The 18,921-nt window shown below is 44.6% G+C and overlaps 2 protein-coding genes across 2 annotated transcripts; both read left to right on the top strand.

Annotated features, from left to right (window-relative positions):
- The first annotated feature begins 1,693 nt into the window (after nucleotides 1–1,693).
- lrata (lecithin retinol acyltransferase a) lies at nucleotides 1,694–4,499 on the top strand. The gene is given in 2 exon segments (XM_034188225.1): nucleotides 1,694–2,197; nucleotides 4,089–4,499. Coding segments are annotated over 2 exon segments (657 nt in total). The 3' UTR covers nucleotides 4,242–4,499.
- A 4,115-nt stretch (nucleotides 4,500–8,614) lies between these two features.
- On the top strand, nucleotides 8,615–18,570 carry si:dkey-30k22.5 (lecithin retinol acyltransferase family protein). The gene is made up of 2 exons (XM_034188414.1): nucleotides 8,615–9,100; nucleotides 18,309–18,570. The coding sequence occupies exons 1-2, from the start codon at nucleotides 8,615–8,617 to the stop codon at nucleotides 18,462–18,464; spliced, it is 642 nt and encodes a 213-aa protein (XP_034044305.1). The 3' UTR covers nucleotides 18,465–18,570.
- Nucleotides 18,571–18,921: the final 351 nt, after the last annotated feature.

Genomic DNA, 18,921 nt, shown 5'->3' on the forward strand with positions numbered 1-18,921 from the left:
AATTAGCTAAACTGCAGGATTGTCTTACAGACATAAAGACATGGATGACCTCTAATTTCCTGCTTTTAAACTCAGATAAAACTGAAGTTATTGTACTTGGCCCCACAAATCTTAGAAGCATGGTGTCTAACCAGATCGTTACTCTGGATGGCATTTCCCTGATCTCTAGTAATACTGTGAGAAATCTTGGAGTCATTTTTGATCAGGATGTGTCATTCAAAGCGCATATTAAACAAATATGTAGGACTGCCTTTTTGCATTTACGCAATATCTCTAAAATCAGAAAGGTCTTGTCTCAGAGTGATGCTGAAAAACTAATTCATGCATTTATTTCCTCTAGGCTGGACTATTGTAATTCATTATTATCAGGTTGTCCTAAAAGTTCCCTAAAAAGCCTTCAGTTGGTTCAGAATGCTGCAGCTAGAGTACTGACGGGGACTAGCAGGAGAGAGCATATCTCACCCGTGTTGGCCTCTCTTCATTGGCTTCCTGTTAATTCTAGAATAGAATTTAAAATTCTTCTTCTTACTTATAAGGTTTTGAATAATCAGGTCCCATCTTATCTTAGGGACCTCGTAGTACCATATTACCCCATTAGAGCGCTTCGCTCTCAGACTGCGGGCTTACTTGTAGTTCCTAGGGTTTGTAAGAGTAGAATGGGAGGCAGAGCCTTCAGCTTTCAGGCTCCTCTCCTGTGGAACCAGCTCCCAATTCAGATCAGGGAGACAGATACCCTCTCTACTTTTAAGATTAGGCTTAAAACTTTCCTTTTCGCTAAGGCTTATAGTTAGGGCTGGATCGGGTGACCCTGGACCATCCCTTGGTTATGCTGCTTTAGACGTAGATTGTGGGGGGGTTCCCATGATGCACTGTTTCTTTCTCTTTTTGCTCCGTATGCATCACTCTGCATTTAATCATTAGTGATCGATCTCTGCCCCCCTTCACGGCATGTCTTTTTCCTGGTTTTTTCCCTCAGCCCCAACCAGTCTCAGCAGAAGACTGCCCCTCTCTGAGCCTGGTTCTGCTGGAGGTTTCTTCCTGTTAAAAGGGAGTTTTTCCTTCCCACTGTTGCCAAGTGCTTGCTCATAGGGGGTCGTTTTGACCGTTGGGGTTTTTTATAATTATTGTATGGCCTTGCCTTACAATATGGAGCGCCTTGGGGCAACTGTTTGTTGTGATTTGGCGCTATATAAGAAAAAAGTTGATTGATTGATTGATTTATTTGCTCCTTCGCGACACTGGTATAATAGCCTTTATAGCCTTTGTCCTGGATGACAACCACACGGGCAGCTGGTCCATCCTCACATCAAAAAAGCAAACATCTGCTGCAGCTTTTGCTTTGGCTCCCCCACACTGAAGCACCTGTCTGGCGAATCACACGCAGAGAAATGGCACGTGGTCAAAACGTAGCTGTACAATGCAAGAAATTAATAAAGCAAACCGAAGAGGGCCCGTGGGAGTTTACTTTTTCTACTTGTGACAGACAAACTGGGACATGAACACAATAATATGCTTGGAGAGTTGGGGGAGTGGGGGGGGGGGGGGTATAAATTGGAGGATGCTGAGGAGAACGAAACAGAACGCGCACGTGTCCAAGGTCACACGTGGCCAATCCTGACTTCCTCTCTCTCCTCCTCGCGCATCTGAAGAATAAAAAGCTTGTGTCGCTCGTGAGCGTGTCGATCGTGTCACCATGCTGCAGCTGCTCACCTTCCTGGTGGAGAAACTTTCTCTCCTGTGCAACTTCAAACTGTTCGAGTCCAGCAGCTGAACGGACGGTGGACGACAGGGCGCGGGGCGCACCGCGCTGGAGGTCCGCAGGACTCTGTTCACGCACTTCGGCATTTACCTGGGGGGTAATCAAGTGGCGCACCTGATCCCTGACATCCTGCCAGCGCTGACGAGCGACGAGAAGCGGATCGGTTCCGTCATCACCAACAAGAGGCTCATCCTCGGCTGCATGTGCAGGTGCGCCACGGTGCGCGTGGACAACGTGGAGGATTTCGCTTATGGTGCCGAAATACTCGTGAATGAAATGGACACAATGAGCAAGACGCAAGCTCTTCTGAACGAAGACGTGGCCAAAAGAGCAGAAAAGCTGCTGGGCTCCATCCCGTACAGTTTGCTGTGGAACAACTGCGAGCACTTTGCGACTTTCTGCAGATACGAACGTGCAAGCAGCCGCCAAACACAACAGGTAGATTTAAACTACACACACACACACACACACACACACACACACACACACACACACACACACACACACACACACACACACACACACACACACACACACACACACACACACACACTCTAAAAGTAAGACAAATGCAAAAGAAGAGGAAGCTGTAAAAAAAAAAAAAAAAATCTGAGGAATACCAATATTATCGCTAAAAAATAAAAATGTCATGAGTGTACAGACATTGTTGCAGTGAGATGAATAAACAAACTAGAAGCACTTGGAGAGCTCAAACCTCCGCCAAGGCCATAGGTCACTGGGGTCACATGGAATACCCTTTGGCAAAGAGACTTATTCCACGTCGTTTCACACATCTACCGTCATGTTTCAGATTCAGTGGTTAAATCCTTAGATCATCAGCAAATGTATTTATAAGGAGAAGCTACACGAACTACACAAGTTTTTTTATTTTCTAATAAGTTTATTCAATGAGGAGAAACAAATGCTAAATTACTGTTGTGTCGTAACTTTATTTTTTTTTTCAGCCTTTGTGACCCGTCTTCCTGAAGTTAGATGCAAAAATGTTGAAATTGGCCCTATCCTGCAATGATAAAGAATCCTTAAAAAATTACTGGATCCAGATCACGTTCCGGATCTTTACCAGCATTTAATGACTTCTAAGTTAGGCCAAAATAAACCCCTGGTAAAAATTTCATTGAAATCTGTTGAGGATTTTTTGAGTAATCCTGCTACAAATCCAACCAACCAACCAACCAACAAACAAACCGAAAACATAACCTCCTTTGCGGAGGTAATAAACCAATAAATAAATATTTTAGTTTGAAACCATGTGTTTCAGTCTTATTTTATTTTCCAAAACAAAGTTTCTTTTCAAGTGTTCCGAAAATAATGATTCACACCGAAGTTTAACAGTTTGTTTGTTTTTGCATTTTTAAACGATTAATTTTCTTAACCAAAGAACCCTCACTGTTGTCACAGTGTCACAATTATGATGTTTTAAGTATTAAAATATAATAATAATAATAATAATAATAATAATAATAATAATAATAATACTACAAACCAACAAACAATGAATCTTTTTTTAATATAGTGTTTCCAGCCTTCTGAATCACTCATTCATTTTCTGAAACAATTGTGTCATTTAATGTTTGGAGCATTTAAAAACGGTGACTTTGTGAAGTATTAAAACCACTTTTTTTTTTTTGCCCTTAGTTCTTCAAGCATGTCAAAACAGTGAATATTTCAGGTGCAAGTTCAAATCTAAAATTCACCCTGAACTGTCGTTTGCACTCAGTGAGACACGCCCACACAAGACACACAAACATGTCATTTCTGGAGACCTGAAAGTTTTTTTTAGGCTCATCAGCTTATTGAACAAAACTTTAAAAACAACAGCAGCAGCAGCAATAAAACACTTAAGTGAGATATTTCAGTTACTCACTTTGATGGTTTCTGATTTTGGTGATTATGCTAAATTTCATGATTTAAATCATTTTAACTTGTTCTTTGCATTTCATAGACGTTTTTCAACCTGTGTTGACAAGGCACAAAAAATTCCTCATTCATAAAATATGAATCCATAATAGGCGAATTTTTCTGGTAGCAGTACTTGGCAATTCCTGAGGTTAGTATTTATGACATGTATTTCAAATACATTTAAAAAATCTAACATTATTTAGACATTTGGCAGTTTCAATAACATCATATTTGCATGTAAACATCATGTACACCAAAGAAAAGTGAGATGACACACTGGCAAATCAGCATGTGGATTTAATGTCAAATCCCTGCTGTTTTAGCATGTAAAAGTTAAATGTCTTTTCTGCCATTGAAAATACAATTTGATCCCCAACATAAGTGGAATAATTGTGTTTCTTGCCTTTAGTTCTGCGAGTGTGTGAAATCGATCATCAGAGACCAGAGGAGCATCATTGCATCAGGTCTTCATGGGATCATCTCCATTGTTTGCTTTGGTATGGCTCCTTCAACTACATTACCCACAATTCTGATCCCTTTCACCCTGTGGATGGCGGGTTAAGGAGTCTCCTCTTCACACTGTGAACAGAACTCTTATTTGAGAAACTCATTGTGTGTTGCCTTATAAAAGTGCTTTGTTTCAAGCACATTTTCAGTTGTTTAACTTAAGATTTCTAAATGTTTTCTGGTGTGACATGCAACAACAATTTATTGTATTATTTTAATTGAAGAATATCTTAACAACCATGCTGTGAATTTAAACACATTTTGGCTCTTGTAAATATGGAAAATGTTGAATAAACATTTTATATGTATGTGAGTGTGTGTGGCATGTATTTTTGTGATGAACCACAAAACATTTCTGCCTACGTTGAATTGGCAGCAGCCACTTCGATATGAATAAAAACTGACAGCTTCAACTTTCAATACATTACTGTCAAAGCAGTGCAATTACAGGGCCTTAGAGAGAATATCGGTTACATTTACACTCAGTAATGTACAAGTAATGTATCGTTATAAAAAAAATCCTTAAAGCTACAGTGTGCATGATTTAGTGCCATCTAGTGGTGCGGCTGCAGATTACATTATGCCATCACCAGTCATGATAGTTTCCCTTCATGTTTTTGCTTCCTTGGTGATGGGGACTCATGCTCTGTTACCTTGTCATGACATGTGTGAGCCTCAATTTCTCAAAAATAAGAGTTCTCAATCATGTTAGCCTGCACTAGCAGACAGTGTAAAGGCGATCAGCCACTGGGTCCTTTTCTTTTTAATCAGTCTTCAGGCTGTGCTGGAAAATGCAAAAGGCAGAGTCAATATGTCTCTTTACGGTTACTGTGTCAACACGAGGGTGCAACATGACAGCTTCCATTAGGGGTCCCGCGCGCATGTAGATATGTAGGGCTTATTCTAAGCTTCTGAAAACAAATAGATTCATTGTTGCAGGTAATTATACACGACTGAACATATGGTGATGAATGCTACAACCCCTGGCAAAAATTATGGAATCACCGGCCTCAGAGGATGTTCATTCAGTTGTTTAATTTTGTAGAAAAAAAGCAGATCACAGACATGACACAAAACTAAAGTCATTTCAAATGGCAACTTTCTGGCTTTAAGAAACACTATAAGAAATCAAGAAAAAAAGATTGTGGCAGTCAGTAAGGGTTACTTTTTTAGACCAAGCAGAGGAAAAAAATATGGAATCACTCAATTCTGAGGAAAAAATTATGGAATCACCCTGTAAATTTTCATCCCCAAAACTATCACCTGCATCATATCAGATCTGCTCGTTAGTCTGCATCTAAAAAGGAGTGATCACACCTTGGAGAGCTGTTGCACCAAGTGGACTGACATGAATCATGGCTCCAACACGAGAGATGTCAATTGAAACAAAGGAGAGGATTATTAAACTCTTAAAAGAGAGTAAATCATCACGCAATGTTGCAAAAGATGTTGGTTGTTCACAGTCAGCTGTGTCTAAACTCTGGACCAAATACAAACAACATGGGAAGGTTGTTAAAGGCAAACATACTGGTAGACCAAGGAAGACATCAAAGCGTCAAGACAGAAAACTTAAAGCAATATGTCTCAAAAATCGAAAAATGTACAACAAAACAAATGAGGAATGAATGGGAGGAAACTGGAGTCAACGTCTGTGACCGAACTGTAAGAAACCGCCTAAAGGAAATGGGATTTACATACAGAAAAGCTAAATGAAAGGCATCATTAACACCTAAACAGAAAAAAACAAGGTTACAATGGGCTAAGGAAAAGCAATTGTGGACTGTGGATGACTGGATGAAAGTCATATTCAGTGATGAATCTGCATTGGGCAAGGTGATGATGCTGGAACTTTTGTTTGGTGCCTTTCCAATGAGATTTATAAAGATGACTGCCTGAAGAGAACATGTAAATTTCCACAGTCATTGATGATATGGGGCTGCATGTCAGGTAAAGGCACTGGGGAGATGGCTGTCATTACATCATCAATAAATGCACAAGTTTATGTTGATATTTTGGACAATTGAAAGGATGTTTGGGGATGATGAAATCATTTTTCAAGATGATAATGCATCTTGCCATAGAGCAAAAACTGCAAAAACATTCCTTGCAAAAAGACACATAGGGTCAATGTCAATGAGCAGATCTGATATGATGCAGGTGTTAATTTGGGGGATGAAAATTTACAGGGTGATTCCATAATTTTTTCCTCAGAATTGAGTGATTCCATTTTTTTTCCTCTGCTTGGTCTAAAAAAGTAACCCTTACTGACTGCCACAATCTTTTTTTCTTGATTTCTTATAGTGTTTCTTAAAGACAGAAAGTTGCCATTTGAAATGACTTTAGTTTTGTGTCATGTCTGTGATCTGCTTTTTTTCTACAAAATTAAACAACTGAATGAACATCCTCTGAGGCTGGTGATTCCATCATTTTTGCCAGGGGTTGTATATCTACAGCAGACTGGCTCAGTGTGCAGGTCACAGCAAGCAGGAGTCCACATATGGACTTATGTGATCCACACAGATGTTAAAAAAGGCCCTTCAAGCCTAAATTTATCTTAATGATAAAAGTTTAATGGTAATTACTGGATTTCCAGATGTGAAGCATGTCACTATTCATACCGGACACCGTAGTGTTGACATGTTGCATTTGGCTATTGAAGCATTTGTTTAAAAAGCATTCACATATGTGGTCACACATTAGCAGTAGCGTATGCAGTTACAGTAACTGCAGGTGATGCTAAACATTAGCATGAATCAAAGTTTGTGTTTACATCCATCCTAGTTGTTGTTGATGCTAACTTCAACTGTAGTTGTTGAGCAACTTTGATCGTGTTAAAAATGCCAAATGTTTGGTTATCATCAACCGTGTTAGCACCAAGTATGAACAGTGTTCTGTTTATCATGGTTCATCAGGACTCAAATGTGTCAAAGGTAAGATAAGCAAACTGCCCATTAGGGCAACGGACACAACTATAAGTTGATTTTTGTCTGTAAGCCCATGAAAATTCAGTAAGGTATATCTTCTGTTATACATTCCAAATATAAGGTGGAACTCTACTAGTATATACTAAGGTACATCTAAATATCTTATTTTTAAAAAAGTTTTATTTTTTATTTTTATTATTATTTTAAAATAGTTTTCATTTCTATTGTTTAGTCATGTTATTTTCACCAAAAGTTGACTTCTAAAGCCTGATTTATGCTTTTACAACTCTGTAACGCCATGGCCACACAACGACGTCGATGTTTAAGTTCTCCATTGCGTTGGCAGGTGTCATAATACAGTTTACCGCTTTTCTGGACCAACTTGTCCCTCAATGAGCTTCACGAATTGCGGGTCATTTGAGCATCTTTGTAGTTTTTTGACTCCATATTGTAAAGTTGGCCGTATTTGTGGACTTTTCTGCCATGAACTAAACGTAATCGGCATGCGCACTGCAAAAACTTTGAAATCTAATCAGAGAGGAAGGAGTGAAACTGGAAAAGTGACCAATCACAGCCCTTGAGGCCTCCATCGTTTCGACATATAGTTTAAATTTTTGAGAGGTGCAGGTCAGGCTATGGAGAGGGCCTTACAGAGGGTACGTAGCAACACAGAGCACTGCATCACTGCGGAGACGGAGAAGCATAAATCAGGCTTAAAAGTAATAAGCAGTCAAGACCTTGCCACACATTTGAGCAGCTTTTGTCACCATCTAGGGGACAATGTGAGCATTTCAGGGCTTCTGAAAAATTCCTACTTGAAACCCAAAATACAGTAAAAAAAAAAAGAAAAAAAAAAAAGGATGGACAACAGGACAGCAATTTCTCTTGACAAGCACAACCTACAGTTGTGAATAATGTCCAGAAAAAAAAAACAGCTGTCCACAGAAATCCCAAAGACTTATATCATCGATATACCAAAGAATTTTTATTTATTTTAATTAAGTAGACATAGACTTGTGGATTTTTGAAGATTTTTTTAACCCAAATCTTTTTATCCTGTTGCATATTCTCAGTTTTTGATCATAGCAATTCTATGACCTTTTAATTTTATAATATGTTGTGCAACATTTCCCTTGTCTTGCATGGATTTTAATTACAATTATAAGACAGCTTTTTTAAATCCATTTTTAAATATTTATAAAAATGTAAAGTGATGCATAATCATATAACAAAGGCTGATTGTTTGTACATGACAGCAAAATATTTGACCTTTTACGTGAGGATTTAATTAGCTCAGGGTTCTTAATTATCTTTGGATTACATAGAGCAGAAAGAGTTTAAAAAGCAAGCTGCCTGCACAATAACGTGATTTGTAAAAGCTCTTTTGTTCTGCCAAAATCTTTCTGAATCGTTGCCCAAGATTTAATCTCATTATAACCACATTAGTCCCTCCCAATTCCCACATAAAACCAACGTGTCCGAGAATTTGTTGCACATCAGCATCATGTTTCTTTATCAACTCGTCAATCTTTTCTTTGCAGCCTCCAAAAATGAGGATGATTGTAAATATGACCTCTCTCAATACAAGCGTGGCGATCTCTTAGAAGTCCCCAGGACATTATTCACCCATTTTGGCATTTACCTGGGTGACAATCGAGTTGCTCATTTTATTCCGGATATTCTACCCGCGATTTCCAAAAGTAAATCTGCCATTGCCAAGATGGTAACAAATACGCGGCTGATTCTAGGGGTCATCGCTAAGGTCGCCAGCGTCAGAGTGGATTCCGTGGCAGATTTCGCTTACGGCTCGGAGATTCTGGTTAACCACACAGACCAGGTGTGCAGCCAGCCACCGCTGGACGGGGACGAAGTGGGACGAAGGGCTGAGAAACTCTTGGGCTCCTTCACGTACAGTTTACTGTGGTACAACTGTGAACACTACGTCATGTTCTGCAGATACGGTGTGGCTGTCAGCTACCAGACGTACCAGGTAGAATTTCTGACGTCCTGTGTGTTAACTCAATATGTATCTGGAGATAAAGGCTGAGCTTTGTATTCAGACACACCCTGTCTTTCCGGCATTAAAACATACAATACAGAACGATATTACAGCAATTTCTACAACTCTTACTTTTCATTAGCAATGAAAAAAAAGCTAAATCTCTTGAGTTTTAAAGAAAAATGAGGCCAAAAATAAAAATGCAGCTGGAAAATCAGGTCAGTGTATAAACACTCATAGTTCCGATCTGTTGTGAGTCTTCTATTGCACATCTGAACTTTTATAAAATTATACAATACGGAACAATTTGATGCAATTCTTTGCGAGATGATGCAGTCAGACATAATTATCTATTTCATGTAGCTATTCATTGTCTATGATAAAATGGAATAAGTGGCACTGTTTACCTTCAAATTCCCACTTTATCGAATTCAAGGATCTTCTTCAGGTTTTTGCTGTTGTGCTAAAGCACACTGGCACTGCTTCTGTTCGTCTTTGGTTCATCACTGGGGGCAGCACCCAGAACCACATACAGGAGCAGACAGCGGAGCACAGAAGAAGCGAGCTATTGTTAGCTTAGCATAACTTTTCAGTTCTGAACCATTAACACAGTATAATCTGTGACCCAAACATAAAGTTCAAATAAGTACATTTATCTGTTGTACCACCACCGACCAGTATCACATGTTGATTTTACCTTGCAAACTTAACATTGTTTTGACCAGTGTGGTGAGAGCCTCAAGCCAACCTTCTTCTTCTTTGTCTTTCGGCTGTTCCCGTTAGGGGTCGCCACAGCAGATCAATCGTTTCCATCTCACCCTGTCCTCTGTATCTTCCTCTGTCACACCAACCACCTGCATGTCCTCTCTCAGCACATCCACGAACCTCCTCTTTGGTCTCCCTCTTCTCCTCCTGCCTGGTGGCTCCATCCTCAGCATCCTTCTCCCTATATACCCTGGGTCCCTCCTCTGCACATGTCCAAACCATCTCAATCTCGCCTCTCTGACTTTGTCTCCAAACCGTCCCACCTGAGCTGTCCCTCTGATATGTTCGTTCCTAATCTTGTCCATTCTTGTCACTCCCAAAGAGAATCTCAACATCTTCAGCTCTGCCACCTCCAGCTCTGCCTCCTGTCTTTTTGTTAGTGCCACTGTCTCTAAACCATACAACATAGCTGGTCTCACTACTGTTTTGTAAACTTTCCCCTTCACCCTTGCTGATATTCTTCGGTCACATATCACTCCTGCCACCTTTCTCCACCCACTCCACCCTGCCTGCACTCTCTTCTTCACCTCTCTACCACACTCTCCATTACTTTGAACAGTTGACCCCAAATATTTAAACTCATCTACTTTCACCACTTCTACTCCTTGTAACTGCACTATTCCATTGGGCTCCCTCTCATTCACACACATGTACTCAGTCTTGCTTCTACTGACTTTCATTCCCCTTCTCTCCAAAGCATATCTCCACTTCTCCAGACTAGACTCAACTTGCTCTCTACTCTCACTACAGATCAAAATGTCATCTGCAAACATCATAGTCCATGGGGACTCCTGTCTGATCTCATCCGTCAACCTGTCCATCACCACTGCAAACAAGAAAGGACTCAGAGCTGATCCTTGTTGTAATCCCACCTCCACCTTGAATGAGTCTGTCATTCCGACTGCGCATCTCACCGCTGTCACACTATTCTTGTACATGTCCTGCACTACCCTAACATACTTCTCTGCCACTCCAGACTTCCTCATACAATACCACAACTCTTCTCTTGGCACCCTGTCATAAGCTTTTTCTAAGTCCACAAACACACAATGTAACTCTTTCTGTCCTTCTCTGTACTTTTCCAACAGTATTCTCAGAGCAAACATTGCATCTGTAGTGCTCTTTCTCGGCATGAAACCATATTGCTGCTCACAGATCTTCACCTGTTTTCTAAGCCTAGCTTCTACTACTCTTTCCCATAACTTCATGCTGTGGCTGATCAGCTTTATGCCTCTGTAGTTACTGCAGTTCTGCACATCACCCTTGTTCTTGAAAATAGGAACCAGCACACTTCGTCTCCACTCCTAAGGCATGCTCTCACTTTCCAAGATTTTATTAAACAATCTGGCTGGACTGAGGACTTTGAGGATGGGGAAGGTCCAATGTATCTGTCCTTCAACTTTTGGGATTCCACTTGCAGGGGAATGTCCTTTGTGGAAAGCCAAACCTCCTGCCCAGGCTGATACGCAGGGGCCGGGGCACGCCGGCGGTCTGCATGGTTCTTGGCCCTCGTCCGGGCTTTGAGCAGGGCAGAGCAGGCAGTACGCCACACCCGACGGCACCTTCTCAGATGGGCCTGGACTGAGGGCACCCCGACCTCTCCCTCCACTAGCGGGAACAATGTGGGCTGGTACCCCAAACACACTTCAAATGGGGAGAGGCCGGTGGCAGACGAGACTTGGCTGTTATGAGCGTACTCGATCCAGGCCAGATGATCACTCCAGGCCGTCGGGTGCGCGGAGGTCACACAACGGAGGGCCTGCTCCAGTTCCTGGTTAGTCCGCTCTGCCTGCCCGTTCGTCTGGGGGTGGTACCCAGACGAGAGACTGACGGTGGCCCCCAGTTCCCTACAGAAACTCCGCCAGACCTGGGAGGAGAACTGAGGACCACGATCCGAGACAATGCCTGATGGAATCCCATGCAGACGCACGACGTGGTGGACCAGGAGGTCTGCAGTCTCCTGGGCCGTCGGGAGCTTCGGGAGGGCCACGAAGTGGGCCGCCTTGGAGAACCGGTCCACTATCGTTAAGATGGTGGTGTTTCCCTGGGACGGCGGGAGGCCCGTGACAAAGTCCAGGCCGATACAGGGGCGATGAGGCACAGGCAGAGGCTGGAGGAGGCCTTGGGCCTTGTGGTGGTCGGCTTTGCCCCTGGCACAGGTGGTGCAGGCCTGGACATACTCCCGGACGTCGGCTTCCATAGACGCCCACCAGAAGCGCTGCCGGACCACTGCCACGGTCCTTCGCACCCCTGGGTGACAGGAGAGCTTGGAACCGTGACAGAAGTCAAGGACCGCAGCCCTGGCCTCTGGTGGGACGTACAGTTTGTTCTTCGGACCGGTCCCCGGGTCCGGGCTCCGTGTCAGGGCCTCCCGGACGGTCTTCTCCACGTCCCAGGTAAGGGCGGCCACGACAGTGGACTCGGGGATGATGGTTTCAGGGGGGTCTGACAGCTCGGTCTTGACCTCCTCTTCGTGCACCCGGGACAGGGCATCAGATCATTGGTTCTTTGTCCCGGGGTGGTAGGTGATCCGGAAGTCAAAACGCCCAAAGAACAGCGACCAGCGGGCTTGCCTGGGGTTCAGACACTTCGCGGTCCGGATGTACTCCAGGTTCCGATGGTCCGTGAAAACCGTAAATGGTACCAATGCTCCCTCCAACAGGTGTCTCCACTCCTCAAGAGCCTCCTTCACCGCAAGACGTTCCCGATTGCCGACGTCATAGTTCCGTTCAGCTGGGGTCAACCTGCGGGAAAAGTAGGCACATGGATGGAGAACCTTGTCGGACTCCCCGCTCTGGGATAGCACGGCTCCTATCCCTGAGTCAGAGGCATCCACTTCAACAACAAACTGGCGCTTGGGATCTGGCTGCACCAGAACCAGTGCAGTTGAGAACCGGCGTTTCAACTCCCTAAACGCGGCTTCGCACCGATCCGACCAGGTGAAGGGGACTTTTGTGGAGGTCAGGGCTGTCAGGGGGCTAACTACCTGACTGTAGCCCTTGATGAACCTCCGGTAGAAATTTGCAAAACCGAGGAACTGTTGTAGTTTCCTACGGTTCGTTGGTTGGGGCCAATCTCTCACCGCCGCAACCTTGGCTGGATCAGGGGCGACGGAGTTGGAGGAGATGATGAACCCCAAGAAGGACAAAGAAGTGCGGTGGAACTCACACTTCTCGCCCTTCACAAACAGCCGGTTCTCCAACAACCGCTGCAGGACCTGACGTACATGCTTGACATGGGTCTCAGGATCCGGAGAAAAGATGAGTATATCGTCTAGATATACGAAGACAAACCGATGCAGGAAGTCCCGCAAGACGTCATTAACCAACGCTTGGAACGTCGCGGGCGCATTGGTGAGGCCGAACGGCATGACCAGGTACTCAAAGTGACCTAACGGGGTGTTAAATGCCGTCTTCCACTCGTCTCCCTCCCGGATCCGAACCAAGTGATAAGCATTCCTAAGATCCAATTTCGTGAAAATTTGGGCTCCATGCAGGGGTGTGAACACTGAATCCAACAGAGGTAACGGGTATCGGTTGCGAACCGTGATCTCGTTCAGCCCTCTGTAATCAATGCATGGACGGAGTCCGCCGTCCTTCTTGCCCACAAAAAAGAAACCAGCACCCATCGGGGAGGTGGAGTTCCGGATCAACCCGGCAGCTAACGAGTCCCGGATGTAGGTCTCCATTGATTCGCGTTCCGGACGTGAGAGGTTGTACAGCTTGCTGGACGGGTACTCAGCGCCCGGTATCAAATCAATGGCACAATCGTACGGACGATGCGGGGGCAGCGTGAGTGCCAGATCCTTGCTGAAGACGTCAGCAAGGTCATGGTACTCGGCTGGCACTGCCGTCAGATTGGGGGGGACTAAAACCTCCTCCTTAGCTGTCACACCGGGTGGAACCAAGGATCCTAAACACTCCCGGTGGCAGGTTTCGCTCCACTAAACCGCAACCCCAGACGGCCAATCTATCCGGGGATTGTGTTTTAACACCCATGGAAAACCCAAAATCACTCGGGAGGTAGAAGGTGTTACATAAAACACAATCTCCTCCCTGTGATTCCCAGACACCACCAATGTCACTGGCTGAGTCTGGTGTGTGATTAGTGGAAGAAGGGTGCCATCTAGTGCCCGCACCGACAATGGTGGCAGTAAGGCCACCAGAGGGAGCCCAACCTCCTTTGCCCATCTGCTATCCAGCAGATTCCCCTCCGACCCCGTGTCCACCAGTGCTGGGGCGTGAAGGGTTAGATCCCCACTCAGGATCGTGACTGGGATTCGTGCAGATCGTCGGGGTTTCCCCACGTGGGTGTTGTGACCCACCCTTAGCCCAGTCTCTAAGGACGAGTGCTGCTGTTTTGACCATTTGGGGCATTCTGTCTGTATGTGCTCGGTAGAGCTGCAGAGAAAACACTCTCCACGGATCAGCCTCCTTTGTCTCTGATCTGATCGTTTTTTGGCCCTGCTCGTTTCCATAGCAACATCAGCAGGGGGAGCTGTTGTCACGTGGAGAGCCCTGGCAGTGGAGCGTGGGGAAGTCGGCTCCCTTTCAGACCCGGGAGGAAGAGGGACGGCGTGTACTTGACCACGCCTCTCATCTCGCTGCCGTCGGTGTTCCGTTAATCGGTTGTCTAACCGTATAACCAGGTCGATAAGCCCATCTAAATCCCGTGGCTCGTCCTTCGCCACCAGGTGCTCCTTAAGGACCAGAGACAGTCCGTTTACAAAGGCGGCGCGGAGCGCAACAGCATTCCAGCCGGCTCGCGCTGCCGCGATGCGGAAGTCGACTGCATACTTCGCTGCGCTCCGACGCCCCTGCCGTATCGACAGCAGCACACTTGAAGCGGTCTCGCCTCTATGAGGGTGGTTGAACACCTGTCGGAACTCCCTCACAAACTCAGTATAAACCGTTAGGAGCCGTGAATTCTGCTCCCAAAGCGCCGTAGCCCAGGCGCGTGCCTCTCCTTGAAGCAAATTTATAACGTAAGCCACCCGGCTGGCGTCTGACGCGTACATGACGGGATGCTGTGAAAAGACGAGCGAGCACTGCATCAAGAAGTCCGCGCACGTCTCCACACAGCCTCCGTACGGCTCCGGAGGGCTTATGTATGCTTCAGGGGACGGTGGGGGGGTTCGTTGAATGACCAGCGGAATGTCTGTTTCTGGCACACGGTCAGCAGGAGGAGGTGCTGCAGCAGCGCCCTGAGCACGCGCTTCTACCTGGGCGGTGAGAGCCTCTATCCTGCGATTGAGAACACTGCTCTGCTCGGTAACTAAGTCCAACCGAGCGGTAAAGGCGGTTAAGATGTGCTGCAGCTCACCCAACACGCCTCCTGCTGGCGCCTGTGCACCTCGCTCTTCCATTGGCTGTTCAAGCGATGGTTGACGCCCCTCAGGATCCATGACTCTGGCCGAGAAATCCTGTTGTGAAAGTGACGTGACACGGACCCACAACAGGGGGCGTTAATGAACGGACAATGGATAAGCCAAAAGTAACAATTTAATGTTGTGAATCGCACAACAACGTACAGACAATAACAACATGGTGGACTGTCAATCATACACCAGGTGAAGTGTGGGCAGGCTCGACGATAGAAGACGCCTGGCGAGAGAAGAGCTGGATCCCCACACAGCTTCCACCACCAACGGAGCTGAAGAACACCGGAGCCGCCAAGCCCTGCGCCCCAGGTGGCCGCTGTCTTCAGCAGTCAGACCCGGTACTGCTGGCAGAGAACAGAGACAGTCCTGATGAGTGTGAGTTCGCACACTCAGTAATCCCACAGTCAGTGTTTAGTAAAGGAGGGAGAACCTCCACCTCCAATCACACACTCGTGCAGCTCCTGGTTAACCACTTATCTGGTTTGGAGTGTGAGGCGAAGCCGTCGCTGTCACACCAAACGCCAACTCCTCAGACAAGGCAACACTCCAGGAAAACGGCTGCAACAGAAGTTCAGGTTATACACACAAAGTGTCAGTCAGCAGAGAAATTACCTGAATGGTAGCTGATTTCTCGGCGGGGAGGTGGAGTTGCAGTCCGGCCTTTATGGTGGTGGTGATGAGTAGTGGATGAGTGACAGCTGGTACGGATGATGAGTGACAGCTGTCACTCCTGGTTGCTCCGACGCCCTCTCGTGCTTGAAGCCCGCACTTCAAGCAGGGCGCCATCTTGTGGTGGTGGGCCAGCAGTACCTCCTCTTCAGCGGCCCACACAACAAAAGAGATTTGAAGGGTTGTTTGTTTTGTTTTCCTGGCGTGTTTTTTTTTTCTTTGGTGCACTGGTCAGGAATAATGCTCCTATTTTGTTGTTTTCAGTTAGTATAAAAACGGTTTCATATGTGTGCCTTATATGGGCATGCAGTGTTGTTACGGTAACTCATTGTGGCTGTGTCCGTCTCTATATGTCTACCTATTGCTGTCCGCTCATAACTGCAGAACTAACATCAGTCGACTTGGAGATGTGGATGGTGTCAGATGGTGTCACTGATAACCTGCTGACAGGTCCCACAGGTGCCATTTTTAAGAATAATAAGAATAAAAAGAACTTTATTAATCCTGAAGAAAACTGTTTTGGTAGAGTGCCGAAACAATAAACTTGGCTCTTTTTTTAAAGTAAGACACAGAAGTTTTCTCAGCTAAAATATGATTGGCTTCTCTGTATCAGGCTAAAAACTGTAGCCAGGTAACGCAAAACTTTAACTCACTAAACGCTCTGTACAATGACTAACGTCAAAAAATTAGTCAACTAAGTGAGTTTATGTGACTAAACAAGATTAGTCTGCAAGTGTCGCTGACTGAACGGTCCCCCCTAAAAATCGGTGGCCTTGTGCATTTGCGCATGCGTCATTAGCCGCGGTTCACGGATTAAAAGCTTGTTTCTGCTTAAAACTGCACTCCAGTCATCATCTATCTCAGCAACAGATAACTAAAGCTTTTGTACAACAATCATTTCCACATAAATTCAGCATCATTTCATCATAAAAGACAGATGAAGCAATCACAGCACCGCGGCTAAATGAGCTGCAAGCTGATGCGTCACTGCGCAACGGTCATTTCAAAGCATCACAGAATTTCTCAGAGTTTCTGCTTAAAACTGACTTTCGAATGATTTAAGAGGTTTTCCTTTATCATCTGATGGTTAATAATCGCATTAATCCATTTGATTGTTTTGAGTGAAGAGACTCCGTCTCAGACGTGCTGCTGTGGTCCGAAATGACGCATGTACAGATGCAAAAGGTGGATCGATTTTTGGGGCGAACCATTTGGTCTGCGACACCGGGCCCAGAAAATTGTTATACCCCCTATGAGAGTAAAATATTTGTTTCACAGTACAAGTTGATCTTTTGTTTGAATAATTGTTTAAAGATACCAAAAAACATATTGGATTTGTTCTGGTATTGGCATATACGGAAGGTTCCAGATTAAGTATTGTATCAGACGCAAAAAAAAGTTGTATTTTGTCATCCACAATATTTATGATGTGTCTTGAAAGGGCTGTGACAATGGATGTACTATCGATTAGATAAACGGTTATGTCATTATTATTCTTGGCTTTTAAGCTTTTGTGTGCGTCTCCTCCTTGATTCTCATTGTGGGGCGTTGGAAGAGTCTAGACTCTGCAAAGTCACACCGCATCCAGTGTTTAAATTTGACCACACAAACATTCTTACCATTATATATGCAACAAATGAGTGCAAAGTAGGGCGATAAATGGGCTCACAGAGCAGATGCTTAATTTTTAGTATTGTGCAACAAGAAACAACCTTCGTGTCAAGATCAAAGTTAAGAAATCCATTCATCTGTTTGGTTATAAAGGGTTTTAAATGTAAAATAACTGCAGCTCATGTAGGTAATGTGTGCAAATGACGTGCAAAGCAGAAAAAAGCACAGCGCCACCTACAGTTCTGGTAGTGATCCACAGTGCTCAGACTGCAAGAGTGAAAGAATGATTTGTTCTTCCTAACAAGGATGGAAAAGTAGTTTTCATGCATTCCCAGATCTCTCTCTCTTCTTCGGCTCCTGTGACTCTCTCGTTTAATCCAAATTAATTAGTGCTTTACAAGCTGCTTTCTGCAAATGATCACATTCCTCTATAGAGGCTGGTTTGTTTTCGGTAATCTCGGAGAAAGCTGCATGTAAAAGCCAAAGGTTGAAGGTTCTTTGCACATGCCGATGTTGCAAATACCCTCAGCTGTGTCCATGGATTTAGTGATAACCGCTTACTGGACAATTTGGGGTTAATCTAAATGTACTTATGAACCTTTACTAACAGTCGTGTGTTGAGTGCATTTCACAATCCTTCAGTGACATTTAGTCACACATCAAGACTTTTACACTGGATTAATCACACTGAACAGCACCATCTAGTGTTAATTTGTGCTCCTTTGAGTGCAATCCTGTTTTTTTGTTCCCTCTTTAATTATTCCTTTCTTGCAGTTCTGCACGACGGTCCGGAGGATTGTGTGCAGTAAGACGAGCACCTGTTTGGCGGCCCTGTGCGGTCTGGGAACCATGCTGTATTTGGGCTCTGTGACACCACTGGCTGTTTTATTAACCTTCCTCATCTCCTTCACCATCTGGATGGCGGCCTAACGGCCTCAGAGAGGAAAGACTCATTGGACACCAGCAGAAGATGAAAGTAAATGTGGCTCTGAAGGAATGATCTGGGACACCAACGGTTTTCATGTACATTTTTTGGACAGCTGTTCAATTTTCACATTTACTGCAGTACTGATGGAAGACAAATATACATTTTTGATGACGGAATGTGTCGTACGTTACGTTCATCTAAAAACTGCTGAGTGGATGCATACATACCTCGGTTCACGTATTTGAATGCTTCTTTTCCTCTAATTTTAACTGCAGTACACCCTGTTCAAGTTGAATGGTGAAGGAGTTCATCATATACAGTATGTCCAAATTCATTTTAATGTTGTTTACATGTAAACCAAAACTGTGTAATACATGGTTCCAGTTACAAGGAGGTACTGGGGGTTTTGACCCACCCCTCCCAAAAATAGAGAGGTCTTGTCTGCCTGGTTCACTCACA

This window comes from Thalassophryne amazonica, chromosome 15 (assembly GCF_902500255.1).
Source record: "Thalassophryne amazonica chromosome 15, fThaAma1.1, whole genome shotgun sequence".
In the NCBI taxonomy this organism is placed as follows: domain Eukaryota; kingdom Metazoa; phylum Chordata; class Actinopteri; order Batrachoidiformes; family Batrachoididae; genus Thalassophryne; species Thalassophryne amazonica.

Coding starts and splice junctions, on each gene's coding strand:
- si:dkey-30k22.5 (XM_034188414.1), top strand. CDS start 8,615: ATGTTTCTTTATCAACTCGTCAATCTTTTCTTTGCAGCCTCCAAAAAT. Junction 9,101..18,308: donor TCAGCTACCAGACGTACCAG/GTAGAATTTCTG, acceptor CCTTTCTTGCAG/TTCTGCACGACGGTCCGGAG.